This window comes from Platalea leucorodia, assembly GCF_965183815.1.
Source record: "Platalea leucorodia genome assembly, chromosome: 21".
Classification (NCBI taxonomy): domain Eukaryota; kingdom Metazoa; phylum Chordata; class Aves; order Pelecaniformes; family Threskiornithidae; genus Platalea; species Platalea leucorodia.
Window position 1 is genome coordinate 2,940,646 of NC_138843.1, and position 14,691 is coordinate 2,955,336.

At 42.7% G+C, this 14,691-nt stretch overlaps 2 protein-coding genes across 11 annotated transcripts in view; one reads left to right on the top strand and one right to left on the bottom strand.

The window, feature by feature from the left end:
* The window catches only part of MYO9B (myosin IXB), a 45,178-nt gene extending 44,448 nt beyond the window's left edge, over positions 1-730 (bottom strand). For 5 of the 6 annotated variants that reach the window (XM_082330892.1, XM_082330891.1, XM_082330890.1 and 2 more), the window contains exon 1: positions 670-729. The gene's annotated coding sequence lies outside the window, so the exon portion shown is untranslated. Of the gene's footprint in view, positions 1-669 lie in introns of all 6 variants that reach the window. The other variant, XM_082330889.1, reaches the window with a different exon arrangement.
* A 100-nt stretch (positions 731-830) lies between these two features.
* HAUS8 (HAUS augmin like complex subunit 8) lies at positions 831-14,160 on the top strand. Of its 5 annotated transcripts, none has more exons than XM_082331305.1 (14): positions 831-950; positions 1,583-1,650; positions 1,754-1,809; positions 2,119-2,212; positions 2,910-3,023; positions 3,541-3,623; positions 4,292-4,363; positions 4,886-5,044; positions 5,974-6,115; positions 7,240-7,381; positions 8,116-9,212; positions 10,359-10,496; positions 12,174-12,247; positions 12,391-14,160. In XM_082331305.1, exons 2-11 carry the CDS (start codon positions 1,584-1,586, stop codon positions 8,234-8,236), a joined length of 1,050 nt encoding a protein of 349 aa, XP_082187431.1. In that variant the 5' UTR covers positions 831-950; position 1,583; the 3' UTR covers positions 8,237-9,212; positions 10,359-10,496; positions 12,174-12,247; positions 12,391-14,160. The 5 variants fall into 5 exon arrangements, with proteins under 5 accessions (XP_082187431.1, XP_082187430.1, XP_082187429.1 ...); XM_082331304.1 differs by lacking the exon at positions 831-950 and having other exon boundaries at positions 1,484-1,650; positions 8,116-8,259; positions 9,007-9,212; XM_082331303.1 differs by lacking the exons at positions 831-950; positions 10,359-10,496 and having other exon boundaries at positions 1,484-1,650.
* Positions 14,161-14,691: the final 531 nt, after the last annotated feature.

Genomic DNA, 14,691 nt, shown 5'->3' on the forward strand with positions numbered 1-14,691 from the left:
AGATATTTGTACGAAAGTTTACAGGCTGTTCATACCGAGAGTTAGAGACATCATGTGAAAAAGCAGAACGCTGCGTGACTGAACGATCAGTAAGGAGGAGATGGAAGTTAACATCGTGCCCTGACCAACGGCGAGACCTTCCCCCGGCCCAGCGCCCGAGAGACGGGCGGTGGGGCATGTCCCGGCCCTTGGGGCACGTCCAGCTCTCTGGGCACATCAGATGCAGAAGGAGTCAGCAGCACCACATCTGCCATCCCGTCCGCTACAAGCCCAGGCAGCCGCCCAGAAGCCAGGCACACCACGGCTTCAGCCCGCGCCTCAGCCCGGCCCCGAGCAGCGCAGCCCACCGCCCACCGCCCCGGCAGGCCCCAGCGGCGCCCCCGAGGAACGGCTCCCGGCCCCCAGGCTCCGGAGGGAAGCGGCGGAGCCCCACGGCTCCCGCCCGCCAGACCCCCCCCCCCCCCCCCCCCCCCAGACAGACAGACCGACCGACCTCCCCCACCCGCCCCTCAGCGTCCCGCCACACCGGACCCGGGGCTTGGTGGGCAGCGCCGTCCCGGGTCGGTGTGAGACGCGGACGCTCTGAGGCGCCACCACCACAGAGCTCGGTCGCCCATAGAGGAGGAAAGAGAAGGGAAGAAGGAGAGCGGGCGCTTCGCCGCCGTTTACCTCAGCCGGTGGGTGAAGCGCTGGCGACCAGCACCGCCGCCCGCCACAGGCCCCGCTCGCACTTCCGGGTAGGGGGAGGCAGGGCGGCGCCCATTCAGCGCTGCGCGCGCACTGCGCATGCGCCCCCGCGCCCCCCTCCCCCCCGCGGCGGGGCCGTGTGAGGCGGGAGGCGGGAAGCGTAGCCCGGGGTAGCGGTGGTCGGTGCTGGGCTCTGCCCGGCCGCCTCGCCCCCGCCTGCGGCACCCAGCACGGCTCGGGAACGGGCGCTCGTCGGGAGCCAGGTGCTTTCTGAGGCAGGGCCCTGCGGCGAGAAGCGGGAGTGGGTGCATTCCTGTCAAAACCAAAGAACCCAGTGCCGTCGTACGGCTGGGAGTGTCGCCTCCCGGCGCTGTGAGCTCTCCTGCTGCGGAGGCGGCGGCGTTGCTGGTGCTCACTGCCTTCCTCCGGCGATTTGTTAGGGCGTTGAAGCAGCAGATCCCTAGCGTAGCCTTCCTGAGGTTCGCCAGCTGAAGCCGCAGAGAGCGGCCACCTCCCACCAGAGGCCCGGGGAAAGAACAGCGTTTGGTGTCAGTCATGCCCTCGTTTCTCGCTTTACCCTGCTGCTGAGGGGAGCGCCGCAGTCCCCTGCAGGCGCAGCCCGGGTGGGAGCCATCCCTCTGCAGCCGCGGCCCTGGGCGAGGCCCCCTGTCCGGAGCGGGCCGGCGGTGGCGGCTTGTTTCATCCCTCCGCGCCGCCAGGGGGCGCGCGGACTCGTCTGCCCCTGGAGCGCGGGGGCGGTGCTGCGCCTGCGCGGCGGTTCGAACGGGATGGCGGCTGAGGCGGCGGCGGGGTGAGCGGCGAGGGGGGGCGCCTCGCCGCCAGTCCCCTCACTCGTAGGCCGGTGCCGTTGTCATCTCCCGCTCTGTCTTTGCAGGATGTCCGCGCTGGGAAGCGACTCCAGTACTACGGCAGCGGACAGAGAAGTGTCTAAGAACCACAGAGGTAGCCGGGGGGTGGGGGGGCCGCTCCGACTGAGGCGCGGCGGGTCGCTGAGGCGGGAAGCGCGGCGGCGGGCCCGGCTGAGCTCTCTTTGCTCCTTCTTCAGGGGGAAGAATCGTGAAGTCTCGCTACCTGCAGTACGATAAGAAAGAGGCCAAGAAGGTACTTGGACGCCTCGCTGCTGAGCTGAAGGGTCGCTCACCAAAGGATAGAAACGGTGTGAGGGGCGGCTCGGACTTGTGGAAATAGGACCTAAGCAAAAAATGATTCTGCCGGGGTTATGAGGGAATCCTGGTGTATTACTAGATGCAGACTGGGATGGGAACTTGGGACTGTAGTCGGGTGACTTGCAGAGCACCAAGACGCCCTGGGATTGTAGCTGTTTGTTGTCAGCATTCAAGTCGGACGTAAGATATATTCCTGATTGTAATTATTGGTTACGTTCAGTCTTTTCTGTTTCTTGATTGTCAGGATACTTCAGCAAATTCCTTTTCAACATCTACTGGTAACCTGTCTTCTGCAACTAAACCAAGATCGCTTCCTCAGCAATGTAAAACTTCTGCTGGTAGGTTTTACCAGAATTTAAAAGCTCTTCTTTTGTGAATTTGTCTTTCCAACCTGTGGAACTCTTAACAACTCTGAAGTGTTGTTAAGAGATGATATTTTGTATTACTTACATCACTGCTACTTATTATCTGTATACAAAGGGAATTAAGAAACTTGATGTGGGATTGAGAGGTGTAAACTGAAGTGCATTAAACTCTTGTCTGCACACTCTGATAGAGAACTAATTGAGTAATTGTGTTGTCTACAATGAGCATCTCTTGCCTTCTGCACAAGGCTTTGAACTGCTCTTTTACAATGCCCTCACCATTGCCCTGCTTTTTTTATTTAATCTTTTTAATAAACCCAGTGTAAATGACTGAAAATCCCTGTCTGCAAACCAGTCCATTTTTATTTCTTTTGCAAGAATTGCAAAAGAGTTTTCTGGTAAGACCTTAACTTGACTTGAAAATCCCGAGGAAATAACATTATTCTCTTTTCACATCTGAGCGTTGTTGTTGAACTGTGAAATGTTTCAGAAGGTAACATTCTGAACTACCTTATCTCTAGGTAAATTAGGGAGTATACAAATGGTGTATTATAAGTAAATATGTAAAAGTTTGTGTAAGGTAACCACATATTAGTGAAAGCATATATATTGTGAACTTGTGCAGAATCTGCTCTAATTCTTTTAGTTTGATAACAGCTTCTTTCTACAGGTGTTGTCTCTAGCTCATTAAATCAGAGTAGTTTTGAGAAAGGTGACTTGCAGTCCACTTTATTAGATGAAGATAAAGCCAGTCCACCGGACCTTGATCTTTCAGCTATTAATGGTAAACTTCTACTCATACTCCATTTCTTGTTTTATTATTTTTAACGTACATGCAGGAACTTGATGATAAGTAACCCTTGTATTTTTCTATAGACACGAAAGGATTTTGTGAAATAAGGTGAATGTTATTTCAAGTGTCTTTAAGCAGAGGTATTAAGACCTTCAGGGTTTAAATTAACCTCTCGATTTTTAGTATCTTTTGGGTGCCCTGTTCTTTTTGTTTAAGATCAAATATTAAAGAACAAAGTACTCTCAAGTCTTTGTTCCTATGGGTGTTAGATATCCGCCCTTCTGAAAATTTTATCACATCTATCTGCAATTGGCACTTAGACCTAAATGCTCATGCGATACACATCTTCTCATGAGTATCATCAGAGCCAGAAATAGAGCACAAGCCTTCTTTACTGGTACACATAATGATTTTGAAGTTATCTTTGCCTTTGAAGAACCTGATGGTATGTTGACCCACCCTATATACTTTGGTAGAAGAGAGCAATAACTTTTCTGTTGTGATACAGATAAAACTGTCCGCAAACAGACTCCTGCTTCAGACTCTGCTTGCAAAGGAAATACAGGGACAAGTCAAAAACCCGAAGAAACGGTGAGTCTCGCTGCTTTCATTTGTTAAGCATATTCATTTTGAAATATGTGAAATGAAGATTTTCTGTTTATCCTTAATCTTGATGATAACTTTGAGGTCCTGACATGATCTAAAGCCTTCTGGCAGAAGTCACAGGATAAGTCTGTTCTATTGCTAGCAATGTCTGGTTTTTTTATCAGATGTCTCAACAATGACCGAAGCTTTGCTTCTGTTTCTTGTGGTAAAGACTCTGCTCCAATTGTAGCAGAGTCAAGTCCTCAAGTCAATTCTTTTTACATTCCTGTCCATACTTTTTCATTAAATCATGTTATCTTTACATATTTTCTGACTAAATCTCTCTAAATATTTTTTTGCTTGGAAAACTAACATTGATTCAACCTAATTTGAAGTGCCTTATTTAGGAATCTCATTCAATATAGCACTGAAGCTTCAAGTTCTCTACCAGTGTTACGAAAATCTGCTGACAGCGTTATAAAAAGTGGTGGAACAAAGAGATATATTTAATTAACATGCATTGTTTAAAAACCCAGACTTTTTTCATTGAGCTGACTGTTGATGATGATGATGATTCCAGGCACAAATTGGACTTTCTGTAATTTATTTGGATATTGAAAAAATAATTGTTTAAATACCAAAATGGATCTACTATATTCTTTTCTTTTCTGAAGGAAAATGATGCTGATGCTCTGATGAAAGAGCTGGAATCTCAGACACTGCTTTTAACTTACCTAAGAGTAAAGGTGAGTGTCAGTCAAGTATTTGGTGTTCCAGATAGAAGGACTTGATATCGAGGAATTGTTTTTCTTGTCTATGCTTTCTGATATGTAAAAGTTAGATTTTTGTGGCTTTATATGTTTATGATTGTAAAACTGTATGACTTGCTTTGAAAACTCTCTTAGAGTAAATTCAGTGCCAGCTTAGTAAGCTGATGCTGGTTCCTCATGAAGTGTAGGAGTATGTAGAACTTTTGAGAAAACCATGAGTGAGAGTGTTTGGAATTCAAGGTTGTAGCAGTGACTTTGTTCTTGGTTTACTCAATGCTGTATATGTATATTTTTCCTTTACGAAAAATATTAGTGGGGGCAAGGGAAGAAGGTGGAGGGGGAGTTTAACTCTAATGTACTGTGCTTATTGCATGAGGTCTCTGATTCATTAATTGAAGCTCTTTGACCTGGTCTGAGGCTTGCATTTGTTCATTCAGAATATGTTCATTACTTAGATGTAGCATTACTTTAGTTCTGAATGTTTTTTGGATGTAATAGGCAGGAAAAAATCTTGCTGAGCTGGAGGAAAAAGCAGAACAAAACTTGTTAATGTTGTGTGAGGAAAAGGAGAGACAACAGAAGAAGCTCTGTGAGTTGAAGCGTGAAATTCTACTCAAAGAGAGAGAGCAGAAACTTGATGATGCGTTAGACAAACAGGTAGGTTTTATGCTATATTTAATATAAATTATATTTTATATATATTATATATATATAAAAATTAATATAAATATGCTATATTTAAACAGGCTCACTTACGAAGCAGTCTTGTATCCAGAGAAGATTTCTCTGCTTCTGTGGCCTGCTGGGGTACAATTTTATGCATCTTAAAATAAATATATTCTTCCTGTTGTGGCATGTTATGCTCTCTAGTAACCTAAGCAAATGCCTTTGTCACGTTTTTGTTGTCCCTTGTGGTTAGGCAGGAAAGAGAAGTTATAGCTATTAAGCAAGGGGCAGCAAAAGTGCCCTGGTTGCCAGAGCAGTTTACAGTTGATGCACAGGAGATGCAGGTATCTTAAAACTATGCGAACATCTTGCGGTTATGCAATTACAGTTATGGCTAGAGCTGAGATGCTAACCCTAAATGAAAAGCAAACATCTTCTGTTCTTTATTTGTCTTATTTTTAGATGTTAGACAGCAATAGTTCTGGCCTGCTTGTAAGGAGGCAAGTTTCTAATGAATAATTAATTTTTGAGTAATTAATTTTCAAAACTGAACCTATGTTTGCTTTTAACAAATATGCATTGCAAGAATTAAAAAAGACTTGTCTTTTGGAGAATACACTGTTAACTACAGTCAAAGCATCAAATATAAAACACTTTGCCTGCTGTGTTGCTAATACCTCTGAGCTACAGTAACAAAGAAACTGGTATTGACCTAGGTATTTTGAGGTGGTAGAAGAAAACCTATTAAACAGCATGGTAGGAGTATCGTACCACAAACTTCTTGAATTCCTCTGTCAATGAGCATTTCAGAGCGGTATTTGGGGTTTTTTTTATAAATTATTTTTCTGTAGTGAGCCAGGTCTGTAATAACAAAATGGCTGCTTTTGAAGAAGTGTTGGTTCGTCATGTGTCTTTTTCAGATGGAAGTACTTTCTTCCCTTGTTCCTGTTTGTGAGCAGTTTAAAGAGCAATATAAAAGCTTTGCAGTTTCCCTGGATGCCACTAGGCATGAATTACCCATAAAGAACATTCACATAGAAGGAGATATGCTAACATACCTTGGTATGAAAATTTGATTCATCAACTTTACTTTCAGAAATCGTGTTCTTTTGGTATGCTAAAATTCTTATATTGTTATTGCTAGATCTATCTGTGGCCGCTGGAGGAATTTTGTATGCTCTTAGAGCTTGTATGGGCACTGGGCTGCAGCATTAGTCACATGTTTTGCTATGAATAATTCTTGTCTCCGTTTAACCACTAAACTGCACTTGAACAAGTTTTTTTATCCTGCAGCAGGAAAAAAATTAACTTTCTAAACTAGGGCAGTCTTCACATACACTTTCTTTAGCAAGTTTCTGTATCTTTTAACTGTATTCGTGGCATTCCTCCTCCTTCCTTGTTCTTAATGGGTAAAGAAGTTGTAGAGTTGTAGAAATACTGTGATCTCTTTTTGTTTCTGTGTTTGAGGGATGAAGTCACACGGGTAGACTTGCTCATGTTTCCTGTAGAACTAGAGCTTAAATATGTCGTGTGATGTCTTGAATCAGAGAATGTTTGTTTAATCATAGAATCATTAAGGTTGGAAAAGACCCTTAACATCATCGAGTCCAACCTAAACTAGTACTTGTGTTTTGTATTGAAGTCTGGACAAAAAGTTACATTTTTAAACTGCTGGTCTGCAAGAAACAAGAGTCTCAAAGGATTTACAGTAATCTTACACTTTAAAACAAATGGAAAAGGTTTATAGAAGATCTTAGAATGCTTGTAAGAAGGCTTGAAAGGAAATAAATATGTTTTTTTGGTTTGTGAATGCTAAAGGAAAGGACTGGATAAATTTCATGTTGGGGGTACATGCCAATAGCAATATATGTAACTGGCTGGGGAATTTTGGATGTTTTAAAACTTGTTTTTTCTCTTGCATTTGTCTTGTAAGAAATCTTGGACATACTCCAAATGAGAGCTGGATTAGCAATTTTCATAGCCTGTTGCTGGTATTAGTCTTCATAGCTAAAAATAATTTGGCTTTCACGGTTTTCTCATGGTGTGTTTGTGAAAGCTGAACAAACAGTAGTTCTCCATCATCTAGGTCCCCTGTCTCTGTGGTTACTCCAGCTATTAAGTAATCTTGTAGTAACTGATGTCGCTGCATGCATTTTTGAATAATATTTTAACATCTCGTATTGTAGATGAACTGCGAAAGCAGTTAACTATCACACAGGAACTTCTGGCAGAAGTTATGCCAAGCCACTCAGAAGAAAGTGCAAAAGCATTTAGCGGACTGAAAGAGCTTAAAGAAGTGTCTCAGAAACTGGATAAAGAGCTTCAAAGGTATTTACAACAATCAGGTGAAAAGCCTTGTTGGCTAAATATTCAGAGGAAAAATCTATAGATCTCACCAGAATATATCCAGAATGTATACGGGAGGAGGATTAATTGAGGGGATAGTAGGACTAAGTTTAATTCTGTTTGGAGCAAACATCTGTATTTCTGTCCCTACCCTACCTACAGTCAGAGTAAATATGCTTGGGGTTTTTTGTGTATTCTAAATGAATTGTGTCATTGACACTTTAGCTGAGAATTGCAGTGAGCAAGAATAGCCCTGGTAAAGTGCAAATACGTAGGAGAGTGGAGAACTCCAGGAGACAGAAAAGTGAACTGGTAGCACTATGTCTCAAATAATAACCATACGAATCTATCTATCAGGAGCTACAGGGAGCACAGAAAAGGTTTTTTCCTCGAGTATTGTCTCAACAAAGTATCACTAAGAGCATGAGGAAGAGGGAAAACATGATAGATTTCCTTTCCTTCCTTCATTTCCCCAGAAGAGATTACAGCTAAAATCTTAGACCATAAAGCCACGCATCGCCCCCTCCTGCAAACTGCCCCTCCTCTCCTCCAAATTCTAGCCTTTGGGCAGAAAATTCACATTACCTTTTTTTTTTTTTCTTCTGGTGGCTGCATGGTAGGAGGATGATGTGAATGTCCAGGCGCGTAGCCTTTGGGGTTAAGCAGAAGTTGTTATCCTCCAGAGTAACTGATGTAGCTTGCTTAATTTGTTCCAGGAGCTTCACACAAGTGCAGAACCTGTCGTTTCAAGTTAGTAAAGAAGTTTCTCTGCATAACCAGAGAATATGTGAAGAGAATCACGGACTAGATGTTGTGAAACGCTGGTACTTCAACTAAGATTGTGTATTGTTTTATGAAGGGTAGGTACTAAATCAATGCCAGCAGACTTGTTATCTCTTTACTTCTTGTATGAACATATAACTTGTCCAAATTTTCAGTTATACCAGAATATGAAACCAGCAGCATTTATGCTTACTAATATAAGAAACAGTTTTCTTCTGCATGCTGTCCCATAAGGAGACATCCTTCTTTTTTTTTTTTTTTTTGACATGAATTTCTGTGACACCTTTCTCATCACTTTCTGCCTTGACAATACTGAAAGGTAAATAATAAGAAATGTTATTCTTAGCAAATAAGACCTATGTATTCTTAAACTTCTCAGTTTACTTTCTTGGAACTGGCTTCAAGTGTGCTGATTTGCATCTCTTTCCAAAGTCGTGTTCCTTAGAGGGCAACGTATCAGAATGTAGATGTGAAATTGTGCATGTGGTGCTGTGCATTTGCTGATCTCATCAGGAGGATCTGTAGGAATGTACAGCATGATCATTGGTCGCTCGGGAACAGCTTCCGGAGGAACTCTTAATTGTCCCTTATTTCTGGATTTGCTGAGAGGAAAAGCTACGTGGGTAGCAAGTAATGAGGCTGATGCTTGGAAGGAGCCTGGTCACTTGTAACAAGTGAAAAGTTTCAGTAACTTATTGCCTAATTGTCTTGGGAACAAATTATTAAAATCATAAATGCTTTTGTGTTAACCTGACACCTTCTTTTTAAGGACTTTATTTATTCTTTTTAATAATAAAGACTATTTTCCACTCCTATATCAATAGCCTTCATGTTTGAATATCTTCACTGATCTCCTATAGAAGCTTTTGTTTCCATCTGGGCTTACATAGGGCTAATACTGCACAATATATGCAGTGATGGACTTGTAGGCCCTAACCAGTCCCAATGGCAAGCCAAGACCTACTGGCACCCAAAGTGCTGAGGCCAAAAGAGTGTGAATGTGGAGAGAAACCTCACACCTCACTACTGAGTAAGTGCCTGAGAAAGTGTGTGCTCTGTTACGAACATACACGCCAGATGTGACAGGTTTGTTCAACGTGCTTCCCATTTTTATACACGGAATGCATTTCTCTCTGAAAGACATGCTGTATCCTGTGTTTTTCACCTGTGGAACCTCTTTCTGTGATGGTTTTTCAAATTTTTTTGCTTTGTATTGTCTGCATAGTGGTTTCTGGCTTAAGCTGTGTCTGTAAAGCTTTTTGGCCTTGTCCTGGTTTCAGCTGGGATAGAGTTCATTTTCTTCCTAGTAGCTGGTGTAGTGCCATGGTTTGGATTTAGGATGAGAATAATGTTGATGACGCAGTGAGGTTTTAGTTGTTGCTAAGTAGTGCTTACACCAGTCAAGGACTTTTCAGCTTCCCCTGCTCTGCCCGGTGCACAAGAAGCTGGGAGGGGGCACAGCCAGGACAGCTGGCCCAGACTGGCCCAAGGGCTATTCCATACCACATGACATCATGCCAGTATGTGAACTGGGGGCCCAGTATATGAACTGAGTTGGCTGGGGGGCAGCGATCACTGCTTGGGGACCGGCTTGGCATCAGTCGGCAGGTGGTGAGCGGTTGCATCACTTGTTTTTCCTGGGTTTTGTTCCTCTCTTTGTTGTTGTTGTTTTCCTTTTCACAACAATATTATTATTATGATTTTATTTTATTTCAATTATTAAACTGTTCTTATCTCAACCCACGAGTTTTCTTACTTTTCCCCTTCCGATTCTCTCCCCCATCCCACCGGGAGGGGGACGGTGAGTGAGCGGCTGTGTGGTGCTTAGTTGCTGACTGGGGTTAAACCACGAGAGGCCTGCTTAAAAAATACTTGGAGCATTCTCCTTGCACTCCTTAAAGTGCTATTCAGGCTTTCTTCCTGGTATTACTAAGGGTCTAACTAGATTCTTGTCTCCTTTTATTAAAAATCAGGAGTAAATTAAACGCTAGTAACTGGATCAGTAAGACGTGCAGTGCGCTGGATGAGAAGTCAATATATAACAAACTATTAAGACCATCCTTGTATATAATATCAGTGTCATTTTTTTCGCAGCAGCTTATCCATGAGCCAGTAGGAGAGCAAGGAGTTGTTTTAAGATACTCATCTGTTGCTTCTTTTTCCTCAAACATGTTAGATGAACTGCACCTAATAGTTCACCTGTGTGCGTCACTGGGGCTGCACGCAGCGGGATCGCGCTCTGAGCCAGGAACATGAGCTGCACCTACCGAGCTGGCCGCTGGATGGGGAACTTTGCTAAGCAATCGAGTCGTAGGTTAGCTGCAAATTAGTAATCTCTTTATTTTTGGTGGATGGAGATCATGGTAGAAAGGCTCCTACATGATAAAACTGCTTGTCAAACAACTGTTCTTCCTAGGTTTGAATAATTGCTGGGATGTTCCTCCTCATGCCTTTAACCTGCTTATTGTACGTGTGTCATTCCGAGACGTGGAAAGTTAAGAGGCGTCTTCTTAAATATGAGGGGGAGGGATGAAATGAAAATCAAGTCTGTAATGTCTTGATAATTGTTCTCTGCACAGACACAAGTCAGAATGTCTTTCCTAGGTTTTCTTGATGGTAGACCTCATTGCTGGTCTACAAAAAAAAAATTTTTTTTTAAGAAATGCTTTTAAATTAGACCCATCCTCTTCAGTCAAGTGACTTTCTACCATGGAGATACTAGTGTGTGTCTGTATATATACACCCCCAAATGTTACTTGAGCAACAGACAGCAATACAAACCTTTACTACAAAGTGAAGTAGAACGCTATTAGTTCTTTTCCCTGAAGAAGGGTGGCGGAGAAAGATTCTGCTTGCTGTGATCACAATTAAAGGCTCTAAATCTTTTGGGGAAGTAGTTCATCCTTGCTGCTGCAGGTGGCAGTCATTATCTATACAACAAGCCTAAGGCAAAGTGGGAGTCCTGGAGCTAAAGGCCAACTGCGTGTACAAAACAATAAAGTGCTTGGGGATGTGCGCTCATTGTTTCAGAAGAATCGCAGGCATTGATTTGAGCATTCTGGCCGTTCTTTTCCTTAAATTGAGCACTTGTGTAATTCTTTGGACAAATGGGAGAACAAGTGTTAGATAAAGTAGCTCAGCCTCTCCAGGAAAGGGTTTTAAATTGTTTTGAATCGAGATTTTTTCATCTTGATTTTTCTGAATGTTCTTTCTAAGTGGTTCTGTTTTGGCTCTTTGCAGAAGTGTTTTACGCTCCTCCACCTTGAAATAGCGACAGACATTAGATGCTGTCATATTTAACACTGTACAAACAACAACAAAGAACTGCAGAATCACTGGAGCAGGAGCTAAACAGATGTGACACCACTTACTTTGTATTTTCCACTTATTTTCTGACAAGGACACGTGCTCTGAATCCGCTTGGAGTCCTAAACAACTTAAGGGCTCCTTTTATTCAGGTTATCAGTTTCTTTGGGTTTTGTTTTGTTTTTAACCTAGAATTAAGAGCGTTCTCCTTTCTGTAACTTGTATCAATGTAGATTTATGTTCTGTATGAACTTGTGCCGTACTTATTACCTGTGTATTCATCTTTTAGGCCAGAAGTTCATACTGACCAATTGTTAACATTCATGCGTCCTAAGGTGGCGGTTTTTTTGGAGAGGGGGGGCTTTTTTTGTCTTCCAAAACCAGAAAGCAACTGTGAAACGAGCCAGCTATGTCTGAGAGCCTGGGGGGGAAGGGAGGAGCACAGAAATCTAAGTACTCATCCCCTGCAAAATTCTCTTAATTGTCTAAAAAGCAATTGGCAAAGAGAATTTTAAGCTGGGCTTGCACTGCACAGATTGCCCTGCTTGCATTCTGGTGTTTCTTGGGGAGCTCTGACCGCATTCTCTTCAGTTACACTGGTGTTGCCTGACTGTTTTGACCACCTCAGCTCAGGAGGGCTGAGTCAAAGCATTTTTTGCTGTAATTCCTGTGCTCTCTGCGACAGGGTCACCGGGGGTCACCGGAAGGGAGCATCCCTCTTTGCCCGTGGTGCGCTATAGTGGACCTGCAGCCCAGGAGGTAATCGAGGCCCGTTTGTCTCTTCACCACTCCCCCCCAACCCTACAGTTCTTTGTTCACACTGGCTTCAAATGGAGCTGATCCTCTGCTCATCAACAGCAAGTAAGCAGCTCATGACCCCAGCAGATGTTTCTGCATTTTAGGCTAATGAGAACTTATTGGATTACTGCAGTCTTCACTGCCTCGGAGTAAATACCACTTTGTTGGAGATCCGGAAACTCATACTGAATATGATAAACAAACTGCTGGCTGGACTGTGATTGCCAGGACATGAAAAGAGTTCCAGAGCAGCAGAGGATCTAACAGCTCTGAAATGCACCACTGGGCCACACCAATTAAGAGCGTTTCCAGTGATTATGCGAGCATTCCTGTTCAACTCACAGAAATGATTTTAGGTTGTTTCTTCTGCTGCATTTGTGTGTGGTCTGTAAAGCAAGCACAAGGATGGAGGACTAGGTTTGCAGAGTAGTCTCAAATGCCTCTGATCAGTTTCTTTTAAAATATTTCTGTGTTAATGTATATGCAAGACCTATCAAGTTTCCTGCTATTTCAAGATCTTAAATTTAATATATTTGGGAGGCAAAACCAATTTGCCTCTTAAGACATAACTAATTTGTTGTTTATGTAGATAACGTGTGTTTGGAGATGGCCTATAGGATATCAAAGCTTAATTCCTTGTTTTAATATCTACTGCATGTGGATGTGGGAAGTTAAACAGCTGATTGAACAGCAGAGTTTTCAGGACTACTACCCAAAAAGATATTCTGTCTGTGGCACTTAATCCATTTGGCACTCGGGCTTTGTTGTGTATTTCTTCAGAACTTTTTAGACAGTATTTCAGTAACTGAAATGGTAAACAAGTAACTACAGGAGCGCGGCACGGACCCCCAGCTAAACCCAGCTTGACTCTAGAGCGGTGCTAGTACACTTACACAACTTCAGTGTATTACGGACAGGGTCAGTATAGCATCGGGGTAGGCAGTACCCAGAGGTGGTGAGAGCCCTTAACCCTTTCTTGCTACCTTTTTTTGTCTTGAGAACTTTGTTTTCACCTAACTGAACACAATCCAATTTCTCAAATAAATGCTATTTGTATGATAAAAGGACACCTCTACCCAGTCCTAGTTATAAAGGTGTCCAGCTGAATTTTGTGTAACTCTTAAGTGTGGAGACTTCACAACCTCTCTAGATCCCTTATTTATATATAAAACTTCCGCCAAACACAAGACTATGCACGAACTTCTATTACATCAGTCATATGTAGAGGCTGAGTAGAAAACTGGGAAGTAATTTCTTACTAAATGTCTTAGACAGCCACTTCTGATTAAGCACAGTGCTCTGTTTCTGTTCAAAATCAGCATCTGCCCATATTAATGATTTCTTAGTACTATTTCAGTCATTTTGTCAGGAATTAAAATGTTATACTACTCAAAGGTCAGCTTGTCCTGTTCTGTAGATGATTAATAGGCATCTTTGACAGAACTATTTAATAATTATATTCTCGATTATTCTGTTGTTATATGCTACTCAGATTATATTCTTATTTTGAATGTGCTCTTTAATTAATCTTTCCTTGTAATTTTGTTCTAGAGATGTTTGTATTCCCAGGAGGCAGGATCAGTTTTGTTTCTACCACTCTGTGTCTGGACTGATGTTGTAGTTTCTGTAAAAAGACATGATCCTCATTGCTGGTAAGCTTGCAGTAGTATGGCAAAGCCAATAGGACGCTTATTTTGCAGTTATCAGTTTCTACATTAGATATCTATGTTTGGCTAACAGAAAGGAAGCTGTCACGGAAACACAAAAGGAAAACAAAACTGGGAGTTAAAGAAATGGGTGTGGGTTTTTTACCATTAATATAATGCTGTAAAAATTAACTAAGACCTTATTCTTGTCTGGCGGTATGTAATGACTGACGCGAATGCTTTTCCACTGGGAAGGAGGGACAAATGATTCTGGCTTCCCTAAAGCTGATGACTTGTCCATTGTTTTTTATTTTTTTTTTCCCACCTATCTTCTACTGAAATCTAGTGCGTACAGGACGTAATGCAGAACTAAATAATTAGTAGTCTTGTTTTTACTGCGGCATCTTTTCTTATGTGCACAATTTACACTGTACTCTCAAAATCTTTACGTGAGTATTACCTCCTGTGTCTCTAGGTCTGGTCACCTCTGTGACAAGTTAGCATGATAACACTCAGGCTGAGGCCGTTAACAAGGGCTAATTATTAAGGGCGTGATCCTACCACTTGGTTCTTGTGAGTAGTCTTACTGATTTGAGTTTTGTAACCAAGGGGGGAAGAATCAAAAGGAGGCACAGCTGAGAGTAGCGGTACTCAAGAATTAGTATTATTTAGAGCTCAGTGTTAACGCTTATTTTTTGTTTGACAAATACCTGTCTGGTAATTTTAACATTGCGTGTAGCTTATTTACTAGGTAGATGG

Coding starts and splice junctions, on each gene's coding strand:
- HAUS8 (XM_082331305.1), top strand. CDS start 1,584: ATGTCCGCGCTGGGAAGCGACTCCAGTACTACGGCAGCGGACAGAGAA. Junction 1,651..1,753: donor AGTGTCTAAGAACCACAGAG/GTAGCCGGGGGG, acceptor CTCCTTCTTCAG/GGGGAAGAATCGTGAAGTCT. Junction 3,624..4,291: donor GTCAAAAACCCGAAGAAACG/GTGAGTCTCGCT, acceptor TCTTTTCTGAAG/GAAAATGATGCTGATGCTCT.